Genomic DNA, 24099 nt, shown 5'->3' on the forward strand with positions numbered 1-24099 from the left:
TTTGGATCCAGATCTGAACTCTCTGAGGAAGGAGAGTATCCAGAATTGAACTTTTGATTACTACTGGCATAAAAATAATTTGAATCCAGGTTTTTGATTCATTGACTGAATTTGATTTCCCTGATTTTTTTCATACAAGAATTTAGCATATCAGTTTAAACATAAACACATCTAAACTTAATTCCGCTGGAATAAAATAGAAAGTTTCAGTGTTTTTTTACCGTAGTGTTTCCTATCTAATGCTTTCAACAAAAAAAATCTTGGTTCAAATGTTTCCAAGTATTCTTTTTAAAAAAGCAATAGGCTTTCCAACTTATTGCTGGTACCCAGTAGTGTTAAAAAAAAAAAAAACAAAACAACAAACCAGTGAACAGTATAGAAGCCTTAATTTTAAAGGCTGAATTATTAACAGTGTATAATTGTCCTTCCCTATGAGAGGGACTAAACTTTAGTAGTCAAAACCAAATGCATCCAAAACTATTAGATACTTTAAGTCCTAGTTGAGAGGTTTAATGAAAATATAACCAGGACTCACTTGCATTTCACACATAAGGTCATTTATTAGACCTTTATCACAAAATGCTATCTAGTAATCAATGCCAGGCATTGGAACAACTAGAAGTCCTGTTTCAAATACAGAACACAAGTTCTAAAGACATAAAAAACTCAATCAATTTCAAGCCCATATCATGATTTTTTTCTTGAAGCCCTATTTCAGTAATCCTTATCATTTAACTTCTGGAGGATTATTCAGACCTCAGTGGCATGACCTACTCTCCTGGAGAAAGTGGAAGAGGAATGAAAGGTACTACTTATACCTTCCTTTACTTAGCACAAAATTCAATGTAATAATACACTTAAGCTGTTATATGGTTACCATATGTTATATGGTAGAATTACTTCACATAGTATTAACAGGTAGATCTACAGACAGAATATTTATGCTTGTATCTACACTTTACTATGGCCTGTATTCATGAGATGGTAAATAAGTAAAGAGATGAACACTGGAAACAGCATTTGAATGATTTTCTTCTTTTTGATTAAGAAAAAAGGTCTTCTCCATAAGACCTATGATGAGAGACAAGACACTCATGACCACAGCAACAGCAATGCAGTGGCCTGGGAGGTCAGAACTGGAAGGTGAATTTAAGACACACTAGAGATAAAGCTCTGTCATTCCAGTTTGGTCTTCCATTTTTTTTAAGCTCATTCAGCTCTAGTTAATAGAAAATGTACACGAAAATCCAGATCTCATTCTGTAACTGCTGGAGAAAACTGGGCACATTCAAGGTGCAAAACGTTGCATCCTTTAAAGGATCTCATCCTGGTCAGGAAAGTCACGCTGAGTATGTGCCTGCTCTCTCCACCGGCTATAAAGAGATTATAATGCGAGTGGTGCAGATAAGGATATGGTATTCCAAGATGTAAACACCTAAAATTAGATGACATGAATGTCATTCCCAGGGTTTTTTTTGCTTGATTGATCATAATACAAGTGTAAATAATCTGGCACTCAATTAATAAATGTATGATTTCCTCAAGTACATGCTGTGATCCTGGATGAAGAAATCTTCAAGGGCTATCACTGGTACAAGCTCAGGTGTATTTCAAGCTGGGAAATATTAAATTAGTATTTCAAGGAGAATCTGCTGCTGACCAAAGGCATTGAGAGATTGTGAGAAAAAGGACAAAGGCTTTAATAAGACAGTCTAAACAGAAAGACTGGCTACGAGCATCTGGCTATGGAATCAAATGAAATTTTAGGGAGACTTCAGCTCAAGTTACACCCTACAGCAGTGAACAATAATTGAAGAAAAAATGAAAATACTGCCAGGTTCTCCTCTTTGTATTTGAATTTGTATTTGGAGGAGGCGAAAAAGGGAGGAAACAAAGAGTTACAATTTTTCCAGGAATACTAATTCCATAATACTAATTACTATAAAAAATGAGTGCTCCTTCTGCTGTGACACAGTAAACCCTTCTAAACCCTGTTACTATCTCAACACTCTCCTACTGACTTCTGTCTCCTCATGAGGAGAGCAAATGTGTCACTTTGCCATTTCTGATTGGCCCTGACATGCCAAGGCTTCTGCATGTGCTGGATCTGAAATCCGTGACATTTCCATGAAATAGAAAATGGACATAGGACACATCCAGAAAGTAATGTACAAATCTATGTATATATATTGCCTATGTACAAACATTTACAAAGGCTGTGGCCTGCAGATGAAAACTAATGAGGGCCTGAAGCCTTCAATACCTGTTTTCTAGGGCCCCTGTTACAGTACAGCCAGACTCCTAAAATCTTTAAATTATAGCATACCACAATGAAGAGCAAGTAATACTTACGACTATAAAAATATGTTGGAATATAAAATTTGAATACAATAAAACTATAAGTATTGCTTAAAGTTTACTATATCATCAGCCAAGTACTGCATTTTTGCAGCAAAAAAAGACCAAGTAGTTATAAAATTCTGGGTTTGCAGTGGGAAGGCAGTGATTTTTCATAAGAGCAAACACTCTGCCAGGGTGCTGGTAAGTTGCTCAAGGCATAATGTTTAGTAATGTCTCCTCTCATGGTGGGAACTCTGATCTGACTGCCCACCACAGTATGGTTACAGATTACATGGCAATCTATCAACAGTTTATAATAGAATAGTTTGCAAATGTTCCACAAAGAACAGAGTGCTTACACATGTGTCTGTTTACTCTGAGTTATTTTGAATACCAAGAATAAAAAGCTTAACAATGAACAAACCGAAGACGGATTGTACACAGTGAATGTTTAAAATATTTCATTGAAGCATGAAAGCAGCTTTTCATTCTGCTGGCAGTGGCTGAATCTTCCTAGGAGCTGTATTTGGAGTTGCAGCTGACAGAACTGATGTTGGGCAGCAGATTAGTTGGTAGACTGTTAATTTAGCTAAGAGCAGATGTGGATATTTATTTTAGGGAGGGTTGTAAAGCTCAGGAGCAGAAAGTTTCTGGGTATGCTTGAAAAATGCAGGCAGAAGTAGCAGGGATTTCCTGCCTGAGCAATTGTTCCCTCACCTTTTCCAGATGAATTACTTATGAAGAGAAAAGTGATGCCCATACTCCTCATGACTTGGGAGTATCAAGTTCCCATCGTACAATACCCCCTCTCTGCTACAGACATCTTTAACTCATGTGTCAGGGAATCCAGAGTGGCAGTACCTAAACAGCACCCTTGAAATCCTAAGGGACAAGAAGAGCAGCACAAGTAAAAATGAGTGGGTTAATTTTCCTCTCAGTTTGAAACATCTGTGCCCAGTTTACAGAACAAGATAAAATCTGCTGTAGGTTTCGGCCTTGCACACATCCCTGGAAGTGTTGGACATGGTTTGGAACAACCCGCTCTAGTGGAAGATGTCCCTGCCCCTGGCAGGGGCATTGGAGCAAGATGATCCTCAAGGTCCCTTCCAACCCAACACTGTGTCTATGATAAGAGCCATGCAAGGTTCTGGCAAACTCGTTTATAGGGGACCATTTACTCCTGCAGCCTGGGATGAGACCAAGTAACACTGTAGGAAAATCCAGCTATCATTGCAATAAAGTAGCACAGAACACCATTCCCACTTCATACAGACTGGGAAGAAAGCATGCATCACATTGATTTACCAAGTAAATCAAAATAAAAGTTTTCAGGAGCCAACCCTTTAGAAATGACCTCATTTCTTAAAAACACAGGAAAAAAGCCAAAGCCATGTCAGAGGCTAGATTCTACAGTTCAGTCATCAAGTAAATAAATCTCTACATGTTCAGAAAGAAATCCTATTGGAGGAGGAAACTGACAATTGTTTTCTGGGAAAATTTCTAAGTTGTTTTGAAAAAAAAAGAAGAGTTCTTACATGTGATGATAATGTTAAATGAAAACAGAATAACATAACAAGGTAACACAGTAAGCACATTTACTTTCCTTTCACATAAATGCACTTGCACACCACCACATACACTCTCATTTTTTAACAAAAGTAATTTCAATAAATCATTAAAAATGTTTTTCTCCCTAAAAACCTTGAATCTCAAACACAAATCCAATCCTAACAATGAATATTAAGGGTTTGGCCATTCCCCCCTGCAGGAAAGCTGCAGCTGTGTAAGACATTCCTAGAGCTCAGCTGTTCAGTGTCTGTTCTTGCCACACCCATACATATATATCTATCAATCATATAAGGGCCATTCAAGATTCCCTCATTGCTCTAGTGCACAGTCAGCCAGGGCAGCTAAATCTGTGTCTGCAACACTGACTGTGATCTTGGTGAACAGTAGCTGAATGCTCTAGTGCAGCTTGAGGGTGCTGTGGTGGGTGACACCCCAGCTTTTCCATCACCCATTCTGTCTCTCTTCTTTAGGGTTTTTTTTTCCTCAACACAAAGTTATTTAGAGGCTTCTCTCAGGCAGCAACAATTCAAGCAATTTTCTCTATTGCTCGCTCGCAATCCTGATTCAGCTGTAAACAGATTCCCAACTGAAAGTTCATGCATAGCATTTTTTGAGTTACATTAAAACTAGATGGATGCAGACTGACATGCACTGATGCTAAAGACTCCAAAGGACCACACTATTATTCAGGTATTTTTCTGTGGCAGAAATTTTGGAGATGTTAACCCTACTGAGTCAAACAAAATTAACTTTCCAGGGTGTCTGAATTTGGAAACGTTTTCCAGTTGGAATTACTATTGCAGAAACATGTGCTTACCTGCTAAAGGAAGAAGAAAACAGGACTGAATAGTAAACAGGGAAGACTCTGCAGCAGGTTTCCAAGAGTCAACATGAAAATTCTTGGCAGTCAATACAAACTGGTTGAAAAAAGTCAGGCCCTTGCAAAAAAAGTCACCTCTGCAACAAAAGATAAACAAAAGATCAGTATTGTAAATATTGCTATTCTACAATATGTTTCAAGAGTGCACTAATAAACCCATAGTGACACACAGAAGTAAAATAAGCACAATAATCAGTGCTGTTCTACCTCATTGCTGACTCAAATATTTCTTCTTGCATTTTTCCCTTTTCTGTTTTATTTTCTTCATGGGGAGCAATTCACTGGCACCAACATTAAAAGCTACACTTATCTCTAAAGAAGGCAAGAAAACTTCCATGGGAACAGACAGTGCAAGCAGTACCGTGTCCCAACATTTAAGGAGGTGACAGAAAAAGGTTTGAAATATTCTGCATGATTTATTGTGATTAGCTTTGGAGAGCAGATGTCCTGAAAGACCCAAGAAAGTCTTAAATGCATCATTTAGAAATACTGGGAATTCTTTCTTTAAGGCTTCAAATAATGGGTAGAATATCACTGCCTGCCCTGGGCTGGTCTTGAAGTGCCCTCTGAGGTGACTATGAACACAGTTAACAACCCCAGAGTCGATAAACAAGTGAAGCACAATTAAGAATTATGTGACTTCTAACCCCAACAAAAACGCCTTCATAATTTAAATATTATTTTTGCAAATAACTGGTCAATAAATATAGAACACTATTAGGAAACTCATATATGTGTGTGTATGTACATATATATATATATGTATGTGTTTGTGTATACATATGTATGTATATATATGTGTATATATATATTATACATATATATATTATATGTATGTGTATATATATATTATACATACATGTACACATACACAAACATATACCATACACAGACACACAGTAGTATTCACATGCATGCACATTCTGATTACAGTTGCACTTTGCACAGTCATTAGTACCAAGTCTAACACAGTGCTAAATTTGACTAAAAATACGCGGATGTCCTTTTTGGTTTAGCTCATCCTGAGTATGAACCATTCTTGCTTTTGTTTTTTGACATTTCATATTCACTGCATGTGTTTAAAAATACGTATTTTAAAGTTAATCTTTCCCATGCTTGAAAGAACTAAATAATCCCCTTATACTCCCCCCTTTGTCTCCTCCACGAGTATCAGCTACATTCTGTTACCACTTATTTTAGGCAAATTTAGAGGTGTTAGTTTAAGTCAGAGGGTTGGGCAGAGTCAGTGCATTTTGCCCGTAATGCATTCAGGAGCACAAACACAAGCAGCTCAGCAGAGAGCTGCAGAACTGGAGAAATCACTCTCAGCTTGGAGGCTGCAGAGCCTTGAACTGGTGTCCTGAGCACCTGGGCCAAGGTAGGGACAGCAGCCTCTCAGCAGCATGTGGGAGATAACACGTGAACAAAAACGACATGAGGGATGCAAAAACAAAAGGTACAAACATAGTCATGCCAGAGCAACAACAATTCCTGTGGATGAGTATATGAAAAACTGCTCTAATTGTATGAGAAATTCCACTCATGTCAGAGTTGACTTACAAAATAGACCCTGGGCAATATGTGACTGACAGCATCAATATTATTTAGCTAAAAATAGATGACTGAGATGCTTATGCTATCTGCTTAACACCAAACCGACTGCTTTGAAACTTTCACATAACCTTTCTGCAAGAAATGCAACATTTTAAGAAATTTTCCCAACTGACATGAACAGAGATTGGATGTAGGGGATTTTACAGGGAACCCTCCAAGCCAAGGCATGGGTTCTGGCCAAACCCTGGTCCTGGCTGGTCGGGAAGTGTGGCATCAGATCTGGGAGTTTCTGTGCTAAAAATATGATCAAGCCACTTTGACTTGCTGATTTGGGCCCATAAAAGTTGGAGCCACTTTTGGGGTGAATTTGGAGACCTCACCTGTGGATGGAAGCACTGTGTAGGATTTTCCCAATTGCTGGGAAGTGTTCTCTAAGTCCTCACTGTGAAATGGGGCTCCCCAGAGACTGTGGACTCTGGGTGATGGTGACGTATTTAGGCAATTGGTGATGCATCTTTCTCAGTCACTATCCTCTCTCTTGTACAGTAATGCTTAGGTGTCTTTCCTCTCCTACTTTTGCTTGTTGCTAAAGCCAAGTGTGTAGATTTATTGGATGTATCATTTTACTTTTGTGCTGACTTAAAATTCATAGAAAAATAAGACCATTCTTTCCACTGGTGTCTGTGTCCTTTAAATTGACCCAGCAATTGGCAGAACACTGCCTGACTTCAGACAGATATTATCAATAGAGAGCACAATAAAATGAAGTGCTTATGGGTATGAAAATACTGCTTTGTTTGGAGAACATGCTTTGACATTTCTATGCTAGCTGATTAAAAAAACCCCTCCACTTTATCAGTGATAATTTGATCAGCCAGGATAATAAACCTACCTCATAGTGCTATTCTTTAGGATTTAAGGGGGTAACTTCAGAATAAAATTCCACTGCCTTTTTTACTTAAACTGATCTAACTTTGATGATTAAAGTTCAGCTATTCCATCAATGCAAGCATGAAGTATAAATCATCTTTTTTTTATTTTTTTTTTATTTGTGAAATACATTTATGTTGCTTTTATCTAATATTCAGTATATCCTAAACTACACACAGGTTCAGGAGAAGAGGAGAATGCCTAAAAAAAACCCTAACCATGATGCTGCTGCACAGAAGTTCTAGGAAACTGTAATTAATTATTCCTTTCTCCAGCTGAGCAATCAGTGCATCCTTTGGCAGATAAAGCAAATTAAGAATTCATTTGTCATCAAGTATTGATACCATCCCTTAAACCAAGCATTTCCCAGAAGAGGAATTTCAGAATTGCATGACAGTTTTCTCAGCCACACACTGCTGGCTTACCCCTCCACTCCAAGGATAGCAGCAACTCAGGGTTCTCAGAAGAACCTCTGTTAATGACCCAAAATTACCTTCAGGCTGTAGCTGTAGAGACCTCCTGACCAGCATGGAAAGAAACATGACTCCAAAGGTTTTTGGAACCTAAAGCTGCCACGAAATCCAGACTTATCTCAAACTGCTCTGAGCAACAGGGCAGTACAATTTCTAGGTAAATTCTACATGTGAGGCAGAGGAGGAAAGGGTGTAGTGTGGTTAGTGATGCTGTTTGGGAATTTCTCAAAACCAAAATGTTACTCCTGGCAGAGATGATAGTTGTCCAAGTGTTATTGGACATAAAATGTTATATGCATTCAAAAATAAAGAGCAAAGCACAGGATCGCTCCTTACAGGTGCGTTACAAATAATACAACTGCCCTCCTTTTCTAAGTGACTGTATTATGGAATTAACTTATTTGTGTGAGTGAAATTGATTTCTCATACAACATCAACTTGCTCAGTGAAGGCCATACCCATTCCTCCTCAGTACTGACAACAAGAGCTGCCATAAATCAGTATTTCAGTGTAGCTGATAAGAGTCACCCTGCTCATCAACTACTGCTCAGCCAGCTACAGCCTGAGAAATCAGTCACACAGACTCTTAATTCTGGCTGCTACTGGGGATGCCTTTCAATTCAGCGATGAGTGGCCAGCAAATAAGCCCTACATCTCAGTTTGAAGGCTAGGGGTCTGCCAAGGAAGGTGGGAACCTCCCTTGGAATGGAGAATATGACCTCCTTCCCACGGAATTATTGTATCTTTATATTTTATCTTTAAGGGGGTTTTTAGGCAAAGATAAAGGAAAAGGAATAAGAGATCTTTACTAGTATGCATAACCAGGCAAACAACATCTGTAGAAAGAATGGACCAAAGCCCAGACTAAAAGTGATGATGAAGATAAACACATGCTCTAAAAAGGCAGACCCAAGGAGAGGCCATGTAAAACAGTTCTTAGAAAAGCTTAAATACGTATAGTTGTTTATAAATATGCAACAAGCTGATGCAATAGAAATGGTATATAGAGGGTGTTTCCAAAACAGCGAGTATGCTCTTGGCAGAATGCCAAGCATCCAGCAGTTTCAACCCTTTGCTTTATTGTATTTGTCTCCTATTGACTTTTTTTTCTTATTAAACCTTTTAAAATTTATCAGGAAAAGTGAACCTTGTTTTTCACACTGAGGCACCAGAGCAGATGCTGAAAGTCCTATTTTAGTGAGGTAGGGTGTTAATAAGGTCCCAGTTCAGTGGCTGTTCTCATGAGCAGGGGCTCACCCCATGGCAGAAGAAGCAGGACAGGGCTGGGCTTCAGCAGCAGCAGCGAATTCCCTCCCAAGCAGCAGCAGCCTTGACCACTGACCCCTGAAGCCACCAGAGAGAGCAAGCAGCTGCTGCAGCCCTGTCTTCTTCCAATCCCATTCTCTTGGTATGCTCTGAGAGAAACCCTCAGATAAGGGAAGTGCAGTCAGATGCCCTCTTCCCCTGAATTTTGCCATTTCTTTTCTCTCTCTTAAGTACCTGGTCATTATTATCCCTTATCAAGAAAATGGGACAAAATTCCATGAAAGGAAGAAACAAAAGGAAGAATCTTAAACCCCAACACCCTATCATTTCAGTGACTGTATTCGACAAAGATGCAAGCCAAGAATCAACGCTCTGGCTGCAAATGATGATTGCAATTAAACCCTAATCAGCCTGGAAGGCTGATGTGATTAGGGTCTGTTGTGTTAAAAACCATTGTGGCTCTATTATGGACCTTTACCTACTGCAAAAATTTAATTTGGGACTGCAATGACAGAGCAGTGTATCGATAGCTGGGGACTGAGAAAGCTTTGGTCACTACTTAGAAAATTTTGCCAGCTCAGCTCAATCAACCACAAGCGTGGCAAAAAGTGCATGGGAAGAATGAAATGAATACAAATATAAAATCATCAATATGAAATGCACCATCCATACTCTTGGCTTTATTCTTCAAGTCACATGCATGTAGATTTTCCTTCGGGTTAGCTGAGCTTTATTTCAATGGCCTTTTGTATTCCTGGCATTCCCCACCCCTGCCATTTAACTAGTCAGCCTACAAGTGGTACCAACAAAAAGAACCACTTGGCTCTGCCTGTGCTTGGCTTCCCAAGCACCATGGTTCACTCTTCTTTCAAACCTGTGAAAGACCTTTTCTTCTCTTTTTTCACCAGCGATAAAAAGATGACAGTACATCTTCTGGGCTTTACATCCCTAATCTTTCTCCTTCAAAACAACACTTTAATGGAATTCAAGTTCTTACTATAAATTCAAATTGCAACTAAAGGATGGATTCTGATGATTTCTGGCTAGAGAAGATAGAAAAGCCTCTGCTGACTTTCCCTGGGGCAACATGGTACCTCAGACAAATAATTAGATTGTTTTTAAGGCTGACATTTCATAGCAGATTTTTTTTTCCTGACAGCCTGTTTCTGTTGCATATATTCTGTTGCATGTAGTGGAACTTCATCTGCTTTTATATCTCTCAGGACATAAGCTACTGAAGATCAAAACCTAAAGGAAATAATTCTGAAAATCCTTTGTGCTACTCTTAAAAAAGCCAGATGAAAAACTTGTAGAAAGGTCTGCATTAAAAAGTGGTGTTATAGATGACAATATAGTATTAGCTTTTGCATTTATGTATTAGCTTTTGCCTATTACTAATCACAAAGATTTCAATATGGTACAATTTATATTTCCTTTTAACTACTTTTTGATATAGTATAATGTCAGTTTATGTATGCACCATATAGTTTACATAAATAGTACTGTGACAAATATATCTTAGGCCATAGCATAATATTAATATAGAGAATGTGAAAAAGGAGATTCACTCTCCTATTAAAATTTAAAATTTTGTTAAAGACAATAAGAGACAAAGATAATAAAGCAAGCATTAACAGCCAGGTGCTTGGCATTCTGCCAAGAGCACACCTGCTGTTTTGGAAATACCCTTTATATGCCATTTCCATTGCATCAGCCTGTTGCATATTCATAAATGATTATGCGTATTCAAACTTTTCCAATAACTGTTTTGGGTGGCCACTCCTTGGGTCTACCTTTTTAGAGCACACTTATTTCTTGACTTGTGGTTTTATTCCTCTTCTTATCACCTTTTAATTTGGGTCTTGACTCCTTCTTTCCACAGACAGTGAGTGTTGATAAGCAGCAGGGTCCCCATCATCTGTTCTTTGGATGTTATCCCAACCAAGCAGACAGTTCAAACATACTATACCAACTATTACCACTAGGCCTAAATTTTTGCTCATAGCAGAAATAAAAACTATATTCATACAGCAAAGTCATTTTAACATTATACATATAGCATTCATCTTAACACTTGTGAAAAACCAATATTATACTATGTATCTATAACAAGACTGTGAGGTTAAAATGCTTTTATTCATTTAACTAACTCAAAGAATAGTGTAAGATAATTAGGTCGTTCCTCACATTTGTGGACTGTTAAAAAGGACTTCAATATGATTTTGGCTTTTGCATTTATATATTAGTTTTTGCATTGATCATAAGTATTTAGATATAGTATCATACATACCTTTAGCTGTTTGTTAGTATAACGTAATCTACCAGTTTAAGTATGTACTGCATAGTTTATAGAAATAGTAGTGTGGTGAATATGCGGTATTATAGGCCTTAACTAAACACTGGGTGTTGAAATACTTCTGTGTAACCAAAACAAACGGTGTAAAACAATCATGTTACCCCCCTTCTCCACTGACTGAATTCTCCAAGTGATAACTGTGACACAAACCAGAGCACCAGAGGACAATTAGAAAATATGATGTTAAGTTTAAAGAGGAAATACTAAATCCTTATCAGAGGATGTAAAACAACAGGATGGAGACACAAGAAGGAATAATATATATTAACTTGATACACAGGATGTCATGCAGATAAACCAGAGTATGAAGACACCAAACCAGAAGAATTCCCATAACATCAAACACTTCACAAGAATGTGTGAATAATGTATGGACTTTATGAATATGCATGTATCAGCAATATAACAGTATAAAAATAACACTATTGGGGACTACTGGTGTGTTCTTTGGCTGTTTGCCAGGAGCACCCCAGCACTGGACTTTTGTCTCTTATTTTATTCCCTATTAAACTTTTATAAAATTTTGAAGTGTTCCATTTTTAACAATGTCAAATTTAACTCTGGAGACAAAGAAAGCTAAAACATACTAAAAACAAAAAGGAAAATTTAAGGGGCTGATTACAGGATTAATGGTCTAAAAGCATCAATATATATCCCCCATCATATCTCAGATGATGACTTTTTCAATACTCAAGGCTCCGACTTGAAAGCTCTCTTCACACTCACAGCTCCAGGAATTCATATTTAGAATCTCTCTCATTCTTCACTTCCCATAGACTGACTCTTAAATATTAAGGACTAATTGATCACAGGAACAATGATGCACAGGTCCCTGCCAGCTGCTTACATGGGTGAGAGTGGTGATGTTCCACTTTGCAGAGAGCACCAAGTGAACTGCATTTCACAGCACCCGAAGTTCAATTCATATTCAGCTAAGTGAAAACACTTTGCAAGCAAAGCTTCCAAATGCAACTGCATCACTGCCAGCATTTTCACACTGCAAGCAGGCTGTGAATTTAATCCCAGAGGTATAAGAGTAACACATTTTTCAAGGGGGTAACTACAATTTAACAAAACAGATAAAAAAACATCCTGATGGCAACATTCCTCAAATTCATCAATGTCTTTATATACTGAGGTTTTTAAATCTTTCTGCATTGCCTTAGCTCTGCCTTAATGAAAATCATAGAAAAATACTGAACAATTTCAGCAGGAAAAGACTAGAAAATCCTATTCATAGTGTGCATAATTTGAAGTTAAATTCATCTTTGATGTATTAGTGCCTCGGTTTACAGGCTGCCCATTTACAAGTCTCACATGAAAGTCAACATCCCACAGTGATTTCAATAAAACATTAAAGCTTCTGGTTAGCTCAAGGAGAAGATGGGTGGATGCAGCATAACTAGACACTAAAAGTTCCCTTTGAACTCTCCATGAACTCTTTCAGGACAAACAGAAAGGTCTCTCCTTTGCTTCCATTAAAGCACTTGAACTCATGAATTTTTGAAGTAGAATTTAAAGGGTTTTACTGCTAGAGGATGCAGTGAATGTAAACAAGGTCATTTTGTAAGAATTTCACTTGAGAACCTGCTGGGTCTCCTTTGCTGGCTCAGTCACTTTAGGAATCTCAGAGACAAAAACTGTCAACTGTTTTCCCCCTGAATTTGAAAACTGAACAAACCCAGGCAGATTTTTTTGTGCAGCAGCCTAGCACTACCTCTGCAGCAGTACTTCTCTGCTCACCACAACAACAAAAAAAAAAACCAAGAAAAAGGCATTCCACTTCATCTTCCTTTGCTTTTGACTGAAATGCCAAATGCTAACATCAACATTTCTTATTGGTGCTCTTCCTCATTCCCAAGAACTTTGGGAGGTGGGAAAAGGGAAAGGGAACATGTCAATTTGTCCTCCTATTTATAAGCAATTCCTGCATGGTGGGCAGGTCCTGCCCAGAGTCATCCCCACCCAGTGCTCAGTCTATCTGCTGAGGTGTCAGACCCCACATGGAAAACATCTTCAGGAATAGCAGCTTCATATCAAGACAAATAGCAACCCTCTAAGGAGATTAAAACAGTGATGATTCTGGGCAACTTGGCCTCACAGCCAGCTTAGAGAAACAAATGTCACCCTCCTTATCCAAGCCACTGCTCCTGGCACGGCCAGCAGCAAACAAGCTTTGGAAGGAACATGAGGAGAGGGGGAGAGAAGCATCTGACAGCAGAGCAGAGCCAAGAGTGACTTCCAGCACAGCAGGAATTTATAGTCTGCATGGCAAAAAGGAATTACTAAGTCACAACCCACAAACCCACTTGACAACTTTATCTCTTTTCACTCCTCTGTAGACTTTGCTGAACCTGCTTTAAGAATCAGCAAGGTTATCATGAACATCTCTACTCAAACTACCAGGCTTCTGGCACATTACCTTTCAGGAATTTACCTCTCACATGGCTCTATTTTCAGAGCAGAGCTGGGCTTGCTTGCTTCCAGAGTGGGGATCACAGAGCCTGACAATGCCAGCAGTAGTACCAGATAGAGGCATATGCAGAATCTGCAGTGGAGTTTTACAAGAGATGCTCACAAGGCCCCAGTGGCAAACAAAACCTCTGAGTGGATGGCAGGGATTGGGCAAAAGGAATGGTAAATGTTGTAATTCTCAATTTCCAGTGCCACTATGACTACAGGGAAACTTAAAAAAAAAATAAGGAAAAATAAAAAGAGTTCAATCCTTACGTGGACAGTATTCTACCATCATGAATCCTGAAAACAGAAGTTACTGTCACTTGCATTTAACATATGAGAGAAACAGGGGGAAAAAAAGAATAAGAATATTAAGTAGGCAGTTCATCCTAAGCTCATTAGAGATGGCTTTTAAGTCTGCAAAGAGAAATTTAAGAAATGATGCCATTACTATCCCTTCTGCCCCTCCTCCTGCCCTACAAAAGCAAGGCTGTCTTTTACTGTTGCTGTTGCTGTGTAAATCCAGTGGTATCAGTGGTATCAGAACTCTGCTGCCAAGGGAGATGAAGCTTCACTGAAACTGCCAGATGCAATAGTGAGATACTTTCTGCTCCAACAGCCTTGCAGATTTTGAAGAAAAGCAGCAAATAGCTGGAGGCAGCAACTTCTTATATTTCCTCTGACATTTCTACCACATTCTGAGACTCAAATTCTGACTCTGCATGAGATAACAACTGCTTAGTCAAAAGCTTCCCCAGGAAACCCAGAAATATGAGAATACAGTCTGCATCTGCTGCTGTTCTCAGAGCACACACTACTGCCTGAACCCCTTGAGAATAACAGGAGAAAAGGATATAAAAGAAGCTTTTGTCTCCTCTCCAGGATGATATACCTAGACATCAGAGAACAAGTTACTGTGGGATGAGACAGAGCAGGTTTCTCATCTTTCAGTTCACTAAGTCTGCGGTGGTTTGAGTATAAGGCTTGGACTTATACAGAGGTTGGCAAGTTCATGGCTCCATTGATTCTCCATAACTGAAACCAGGTGGAGGCTGGATAAGCTGTGCACCAAAGTTAGGACTTGGTGTGCTGGAGGCATGTCACAGTCAGTTCTCTGTGACTCCAAGACCGATCCAGCTGGGTGCGCATGGCAAAATGACGGAGTTGCCCAAAAAACTTTAATGATGCTAAAATAACAAACTGCAGAGACCACAGCTTCTGAGGGCAAGCTCCAACAGCCAAGAAGTGTGGTGAACTCAGCAATAAATAGGGGTACCTGAGGGCAGTGGTCCAACTGTGAACACAGACCAGGGACATGACCTTATATGTGACAGGTCCCAAACCAACTGAGAGCCAGAACCAGAAACATGGCCTATTATGGAATGATCCCAGTAGCATCCTAATTTCTGTCCTTTCAGTGTCCTGCCTCTCAGGTTTATGCCTCCTGTACAAGTCATCTGAGCCAAGCCACTATCCATCTCAGCCAGTTCAGTTCCCATAGAGGCAGTATGTAGAAAATGGTTTTGTGGGAAATAAACTAAAAAAAAAAATTGCTGAAGAGAAGTAGCAGCAATTACAGGGCTAGCACAAAAAGCACTTGAATTCAACTCAGCTATCTTTTTTTGCTCCTGCCATCACTAATTTATAATCCTACAGTGCAAATATATGTGATATAAAGACTGCTATCCCATCATGACCTCTCTGAAGAATTATGAGAGACACCTCAAGCCCCATAACCACACTCAGATTCTCTGTAATGACTGAGTTGCAGAGCTGTTCTCAGGGATCAACAACTGCCTGAATAGTCCTTCAGGCTCAAGAACAGACACTTCCCAGAGATTCATCTCTGGAAAATCTTTATCATCATTAGTAACACCAAAGAGAGGAGTATCCAAAACTGTGCTGTGCTGGGTTTTTTAATTTTTTTTTAGGTTTCGTACACAAAGTATTCTTCTATGAATGTCAACAGTACTGGATCAGGACCCAGGCTGTCATGAGACCACCTCAAAGAACCTATGGCTCTGGAAGAGGAGAAGTAAACCCAACATTTCTTGCCCTCTGAATCCCTCAGATACCTCGAGTGCCCAGTTGATATTTCAACAAAGGTATTTACAGCCATTCACAAGAACACACTACATCTTTGGAATTTTTGTTTCATTTTGTGTCTGTTACTTTGCAGTTCATGCTTGCCTGTTTTCCACAGCACTTGATGCAAAGAGCATTTTCTTCACAATTAAAAGGAGAGCATCTTCCATATACCCCTGGAGCTGGGACTGTTAGAAACTGTGCAGCCCTGGATAGCAGACAGACCTTGAGCTAATGAAGCATTTAAACACATCCTTAACTAATTTTAAGCGCAGCAGTAGCACCACTGTAACTCCAACTGGCCATTCCCCTTTGTTTCTAGATAACTTATCAATGTTCCAAAATTGACTGTGCTTCAAAGACACAGGATTTGATCCAGAAAAAGCATGTGTGCTGAAATGTTTGGCTCCCAAATTGTAGAAGTCTCTGAAGAGAAGTGCAAATTGAGAAGGAGAGGATTCTTAAGGTTTTGAAGCAGCTAGAGGCTTTGCCTCAGGGTAGATTTTGTGACCAAGCTATTTAATAGTATTAATCTTCAGCTATTTGTGTTCACAATACACATCATTTGGCTGTCTGCACTGAGTGGAAGGACAGCAACCTGTCAATGGCAGAGCAGCTGCACCACTCCAATCAGACAGATGGTGAGGATGTAGCTCAATTCTTTCCTTCCTTTATTTCCCTCCCATCATCTTATTTTATCCAGCCCTCCTCTCCCCTCCAGTTCTTGCAGCAGGGGAAAGGAGATCTAGTTGGACATCAGTGTGCTTAAAGAGCAAATTATGTTTTTGATCCAATTACTTCCTGAGGCTCTGTAGCAATCTGTCCTTACCCCAGACAGAAAGCAACTGCTGTTGCACAGCTGGTCTGGCGCCAGCAGTGCTGGCAGATGAATGGCAGGCAGGTGTGATGTTGGTTTGGCTCACGAGCTGCAAAGAAATCAAGGAAGAAATCCCTGCCTGCTGCAGAGGGGAGTGTGATTTGGAGGCTGTTCCTGCAGAACAGCTGGTAGTTTAATCAGACAAAAGCCTAATGGACAAGTCTTCTAATTCTTGGATCGTGGCAGGTGGCAGTGGGCATTTATCGGAGGACTGAAGGAGGCCCTCAGATCCTCACTGACATCTAGCTGCCATGGTTGTGGGCACACAAACCTCAGGATCATCTTGAGGGCAAGACTGGTATTAGATGAATGGAAGATAAATAACCTTACCACAAAAAGGTGGTAATAAAAGGAACCCCAACTCATCAATATAAAGAACAACCTAAGACTTCTTCCCCATTTTCCTTCACTTGATAAAGCAACAAGTTATCTCGGATAACCACCCAACAGTTGCCATCTTGGATGAAGTTCTACACAACTTCAAGCTTTTTAAAATAAAACCTTTTTCAGTCTGGGTGGTGGTGTCTTTTGCTTCCCCATTTTAATTTTCCAGGTTGACCTCAGAGACTTTCACTGTCATCTTGTCATTCCTACCAAAATCTCCAACACCACTGAAATTTTCACACACTAATGGATGAGTTTGATTCCAGCAAAGAAGTTATGACCACCTGAGGGAACACAGGCCTCCTGCTACTAACACGGCAGTCTGTGAGCTTTGTGAGCCTGTACAAAGGCACATGGACAATAAAAGATATTCACCCTCAAGCATCAGCCTTGCACCAGGCAAAACAGAGGAAAAGGGCTGATAGAAAAACAATACCATGTGGAGAGGAATGTAAAGGTGGATGTATTTTGCAGACTAAAACATTATCCAAGCTCATAGGAACCCTTCAGCTCTACCAGAACAGTTAAATGCATTTATCTAAACCAGTTTAAGCTTCTGCTTGGACACCGTCACCCTGTGCAAACAGATGACAAGTTTGGTGGGTGCAAACAGGAGGTTTAAAGCGATCACCAGCCTGGGGATCCCTCCCCAGAAGGGGAGCAGCCACAGCAGAACTAAAACAGCCACCCTCACTGAAGCATGTCCTATCCACAGGTGAACCTGAGCTTTTTGATTTTACCTCAAATGGCTCTGTTCTGCTGAGCAGACACATGCAAGACTAACTGCTGGCAAAGGGGCACTACCAAACAGCCAAGGCAAAAGGGCCTCTCCATATTTTAACTGGAAGCTGTAGTTTGCAAAGTTGATGGCAGTGCAGCACCTTTGCTGTGCTTTATCTGAGTCATCCACCAAAAGCTTCAATGCAATTTTCTGATGGGAAAAGAAGAACACAACCCTTTGAGCTTTTTAAACACTAGTTCCACTGCCCTGTTGCAAGCAGGTGACAATCCTGTGCAAGTACTAGAAGTCATTTAAAACCTGAACAAAACTGCTTCTTCAACAAAAGATGATACAGCTGAAGACTTTTCAAGCTTCCATGAAAACAGAGGAAACACTAGAAATCTGATATGACAAATAGCTAAAGAACAACACAATTTAGATTTTTGATCCAGTGGCACAACCCAACCAGAATATTTTGCTACATATGAAACCAAACTCTGGGAAATCTTACAAAATTACAATAGTAAAAATTAGGTGATAACTGAAGAGAAGGAAGAATCTGGGTATCAAGGTATACTGGGAAGCTTGTTGAATCTGTGATGCTGGACAATACCAACTGGTAAGAGCTCTGAAATTCACGAAATGCTATTGCCCAGCCTCTGAACTAGAGAGAACTGCTTCTCCACTCCTTCCCAGCAGGTCAGAGAACAATGCTGGAAAGCTGCCAAGGATCCAGGCAAAGCCAACTAAGAGGGGAAACCCCCCAGAAACTAACCCCAAACCTGAAAGATGCTCAAAAGCCTGCACAAACCTAAGAACCATTTCTTAGACTTTTAATTCAGGGAAAACTCTCTCTGACCTTCAAGGGCAATCACACCTCAGTAAAAATTAACTGCAAGTCAGGCAAATTTTTCCCCAGCCTTTATTGAACAGACTCCTAAGCATTTACCAAATAGCATAAAACTAGTTGTATTGAACGGTTTAGAATTCCTATTTCTTGGGGTTTTTTTGCATTATTCTCAAACTGTGGAACCTCAGTCATAGACTCACAGACCAAAATCTGACAGAGGTAGATGCTATGGGAAGGCAGCACAAAGAAAGATAATTAAGCAGTAAGCAAAAAGAGAAGCACGTGTTCTCCCAAGATACGTTCTAGGCACAATCATTTATGGGTAACTAAAGAACAGTGAAAGAACAGATTTTTTTCCACAAAATCTCACAGCAGGAAGCCAGATGACTCAAAAACAAACCTTAAAACTCCTATATCCCTTCATTTTCAAACAATGAAGGAGAAAAAGGCATCACAAGATATCACAAAAGGCTGGTGGACTCCATTTATGCCATGCTGAGTCAGCATCTCACTAAATAGAAAAGCAGCTTTTTTTACTCCTCAGCAGCACTTTACTTAAAGGTAATTAAAAAATTAGTTCCCTGACTCAGAATTAATTCTGAAGCCTTGGAAGAAGCTGAAAGACTACTATGAATACTGTATGACTGCTATTAAATCCTGGGTTTTCCCTCCATTTGTTTACTCTACATACATACCAGGAATATCCTGATTTTCCAGAAATACTGACAGGATGATGTTTGGTAGCTCTCATCTGCTAACTAAAGGGCAGGAGGAGACAGACTTTCTAAAAGGTTACATTTCTGTCATGACAGTGATGCTCAAGGAAATGAAAAAAAAAAAGAAAAAAAGCAGACAAACAAAAGGAGCCTCAAAAGTGAAAGACAAAATCAAACCAAAGGGAACACTTCCTCCCTCCCAGTCCTCCACAACCACTTTCTTCAAGGATGGAGTAGTCTGTAGGCAGGCCTTCAAGAGCTGATTTAATATGCTGCCTATCTAAGGTGGTGGGATTCGACCAGATATCTTCAAGTTTTGCTAAAGAAAAAAATGCAAGAGCCCCTCTTGCCCTGCCTGTCTTACTACAGTTAACAGAAACAGGTTGGGCTGGATCTGACACAATATTAAAAAAAATCTAACAGAATTAAAGAAGAGTGTAGGTGCTCTTTATTTCCTTTCATAGTCATCTTTAAGCCTTGAAAACTTCAATCCCTCTTATACGTATTTGTTTCTAATCTTTTCCAAATTTGACTTTCACCTTGGGACAAAGCTGAGAAAAAGGAGGCAGATAAAGGATGGAAGAGAATGTGAAATCACCTGCAAAATGAGAGATTAACACAGATGCCTTTGTGGTCATGGAAAACATACAAAGAAATGTGACAGGGGAGACAAGCCATGAAAGCACAACTACAGCAGACTGCAGAAGGCAGTAGGCGAACATACCTGAGGGAGTCAAGGACTTTTGATTCAATAAAAAGCTGTGCTTGTTTCTGTTTGAGCACAAATATTCTATGTGGAATCAGAGGACCTCCAGGCTCAGTATTCCCATAAGAAGAAGCTCTTCCCCCAAGATGGCATTAGCCAGACTGGCTTCAGGCCCAAACACAAGGGCATTTTGGTGGCTGAACCAGAAATAACTGAAACAAAGGCCAAATTTCTGTTCTCCACCAAAGGTGGTGGATTGAATTTGTGAGTTTTTAAACTGCTTTAACTTCACGGTGACTTCAGAAGACCCAGGTTTTCTTGGGAATCCTTTCTGTCCTTGTTTCCTGCTGCCACTGTCGCCCACTGCACGACCTTCCTAGGACAAGATACAAGGTCACAGCTGCATCCAGCTGTGCTGTGCCAGTATCCATCTTTCACTGAGGTACCAGAGAGCTGCACTGTACTTCACTTAGGTGAGGTACAGTAGGGCTGGCCAATCTGCATCTTTCCCTAATTTAATTCATGCATAAAGGATGTAGTAAATATTTCCCTTGTATTTCTTCAGGCCTGCAATATTTGCTCTTATATTTAGTACAAAATAAAAGCCTCCAACATGACCTAGTACCTTTAAGTAAAATGATTTTATCTTTTAGGCTGTTGCACAGTTCCCTTCAATAAAATGGGCAACAGACAAACATAACCCCAGAGAGTAATAGGTTTACTGTAGTAATTTACAGCTCTTGTATGGAAGAAACTGAAATGTAATCAGAGACAGTGGGGAAGAAGGAGGGATGGGAAGCAGGACAGTGCTACAGGATTCAGCTAAGCACAAGGATAGCACTGTCAGCATGGAAAAGATTCAAGGAAGAGGGCACATGGTGCTGCTGGATCTAGAAGCTCAGTAGTAAATAATCTACACCTTCGGCTATTCTAAATGCACAAGCATCACTCAGCTTCTCCACACTCACTGATTTCCTACCCAAGCACTTCTCCAGAATTCACCCAAGTCTGCAGAAGTGCAAGCTCCAGTCCACCGCACCCCCCAGCAGCTACAATGCAAGACTTTGACACTGAGATCTGTTTGCACTGGGGCTGGAGTCACTATTCCCAGACATCTCTGTCACCACCCAAAAAGCCACAATCCTTTAACTTCCTCACAGTAAGCCAAAACCATCTGTGTTGGTTTTGCATTAATTGATATTTAGTAAGAAGGAAGAAACCACCCACAGAAATTATTTTTCGGACACAAGCTGCTGAGAGCTTCCTCTGTGCCTGGAAAAACCCAATACATGTCTGGTTCTGAGAACAGGCAACTGATTGAACCATTTAGAAGTTGGATCCACCTCTGTGAGAGCCATATTTTACAGACAGACAAGCCCAGGAAAGCTCTCTCTTGGCTTCCAGCCTTGAACAGGTAACCGCTCAGCCCATGCAGCCTGATGGGGCTGGGCTCTGCTGCAGTGCTGGCCCCTCCTGGGAAGGCCTCCAGGCCCTGTTCCAACAGGGTGGCCAGGGTCCCTTCCCAGAGGGGCTGAGCCCTTCCCGGGGAGCTCGCCGAGCCCCTTCCAGCGGCGCCACCAGGCTGGGCCAGCCTGCGGCTCGGCTGAAATCCTGCTGCCACGGGGTTTTGCCAGAAACTGCCAGGCAGAGGGAGGGGAAGCCATCAATCTGTGGTGTGCTGCCTCTGAGTGCTGGCCTGGCTGCTGAGATCCTGACCACCCTCCCCCAGGGCAGCCACCGAGAGTGACGACACACAGTAAGACAACATGAAGACGCCAAGTCAGTGAAGAAGGAGTCAAGGCTCAGATGGAAGGAATGAGGAAATGCTTAGTATTGAGGCTGAAAGCTCTTCTGGAAGGCCATGGAGATGGACTATAATACACTAAAATATCCCCTTTAATTCAAGAGGAAATATGGGGGGCTGGAGTGTTCAAACCGTAGATGTGAGCAGAGGTATCCATGATTAAACAAAACAGACGCTGAAGAGACTGTGATCCCATGAGAAGCTTGAACAAAGTGATAAAGATCCTTTGCCCCCAGGGAGAGAAGAACAAGACCTCTCTTCCCAGAGATGAAGATGATCTCAGAAACAGATGAAGAGAACCTTTGGTTTTGAACAGCTCATACTTAAAATAATACCCCATAAGTTGACATGGCCCATGAATGCAGCTGTAGGAGGCTGTGAAAATGGGAGGAGTTTCACAATTGCAGATCTTTTCCTGGGCAGCTGCTGTTCATGGAAATGTAAAGCCCTGAGGGAACTGTTTCTTGGGGGGAAATCTTCATGGCATGGCAAGAGAAAGCTCCTCTCCCTACAAGAGCTGAGGAAAGACTATTGTAGAGTTGGTAACTGATTTAAAATCCCAGGTTTTGCCTCTACATTGTCAGTTGGGAAAGAAAGAAATCAAGCAAGGGGAGGAAAACTGTTCTGAAGGTTTTATTCTGATGCTTCTTATTCTTTTAGTTCTGTTAATAAAGTTTTCTGATTACTTTTAAGTTTTGAGCCTGTTTTTCTCTCCTCCTAATCCATATCTCACAGCAAGAAATGAGTAGGTGCACTGGTGATTTTAGCCACACTAAACCCACCACATTATTTGGTGCATTGGCCAGGAAACTCAAATTGGCTAAGAACAAAACGGAATATTGGTCTGAGCAGGATCTGCAGCTCATTCTCATATCCTAAAGATTTCTGTTACCAAGGCAGGAAGATAAGGGCTTTGCTGTAGTCAGCAAAATAAAAGTGTTTTAAAGCATAAACAAAGCAAGTCTCTCTTAAACACCTTCAAATATCCCCTATGACTTTGCAAATCCTGACCAAGGGCACCATCTTGCACTTTATTCCAGCACAGCATACTGCTGCTCAGTGGTATGAACTGTCTTCAAATTCCACTAAATCCACTGTTTCTCTCCTGTTCTTGATCAGCCTAAAGAATCTGCTCCACTGCTATCTCACTCGTAAGGCAGGCAGGAGACTGTGCATCATAGCAGATACAGGAGTTTAAAAAAAACCCAAAACCACCAATAAGGGACAACCAAAGCAAAGGCTTTTATTTGCTTGTATTTGGAATTTTTGAATGCATGCGCAGAGCTCTGCAGCCAGCCAAAGCAGTAGCAATGAATACCTAAGCTCCCTCATGCCCCTCCATAAGGTCTCCTAATCACTGTGGCCATCCCAAACCACAGCCTGCCTCCAGACTATATGGGATGCCATAAGGAGTTGGGTCATACCCAAAGTTCAGATCACTGCCCCAAGTTATGTATATATTGTTCAGTAGGGCTTGTGGACAGAAAGCCATTCTGAGCTCTTCAAGGCTCTACCAGATATATCTCACCAGGTTTTGCAAAGCTCAGGTGGATCAAGCAGGAATCCAAATAAATGTGGCAGCTATTCCATTGACCTTCACTATGCTGTGCAGCATTCTCTGCATTTCCTATACCAGCATGAAGCAAGGAGCATCCAAGGGTATTGCTGGAGTCAGAGGCACAGAAAATATCCCTTCATTTGTGCTGACAGGCTCAGACACTCGAGAGAACACTGAGTTTAACCTGAGACCATGGAGAAAGCTCCCAAAACTGAGCAGAGGAACTGAGAATGGGAGTGTATAAGTTAGAATTATGTTAAGCCACTGGGTGAGAAAGGTAGAGTTTGGAGTTTTAGCTATATTAGTAAATGAAGTACAAGACAGAGGATTTAGGGTGGTGGCTCTTTCTTCTCATTCTTCTTATTGATCTTCTTCTCCAAAGGTTTTTGGGTAATATTATGTGGTTAGATGGAAGAATCTGCATTGCAGGACACAGGTGTTTGATTATTGGGTTGTAAGTGAAAGTAAGTTACTTGGCATTTCATTATTGGGCAGGTTGACACTTAAAAGACCTTGGAGAGATACTTCATCTCTCCATTTTGTAGTTAGCCTACTGTACATAGCTCCTCACAG

At 40.5% G+C, this 24099-nt stretch overlaps 1 protein-coding gene across 16 annotated transcripts in view; it reads right to left on the minus strand.

Annotated features, from left to right (window-relative positions):
* Positions 1 to 24099, minus strand: part of PRR5 (proline rich 5) — a 135534-nt gene that overhangs the window by 59043 nt on the left and 52392 nt on the right. For all 16 annotated transcript variants that reach the window (XM_086885437.1, XM_086885433.1, XM_086885430.1 and 13 more), the window contains one exon: positions 4727 to 4866. Coding sequence is in view for 3 of the 16 variants with exons in the window: in XM_086885430.1 (XP_086741556.1) it covers positions 4727 to 4866 (140 nt within the window). In the remaining 13 variants the exon portion in view is untranslated. The remainder of the gene's footprint in view (positions 1 to 4726; positions 4867 to 24099) is intronic.

The sequence above is a fragment of the Cyanistes caeruleus genome, chromosome 4, assembly GCF_971803275.1.
Source record: "Cyanistes caeruleus chromosome 4, bCyaCae1.hap1.1, whole genome shotgun sequence".
Lineage (NCBI taxonomy): Eukaryota > Metazoa > Chordata > Aves > Passeriformes > Paridae > Cyanistes > Cyanistes caeruleus.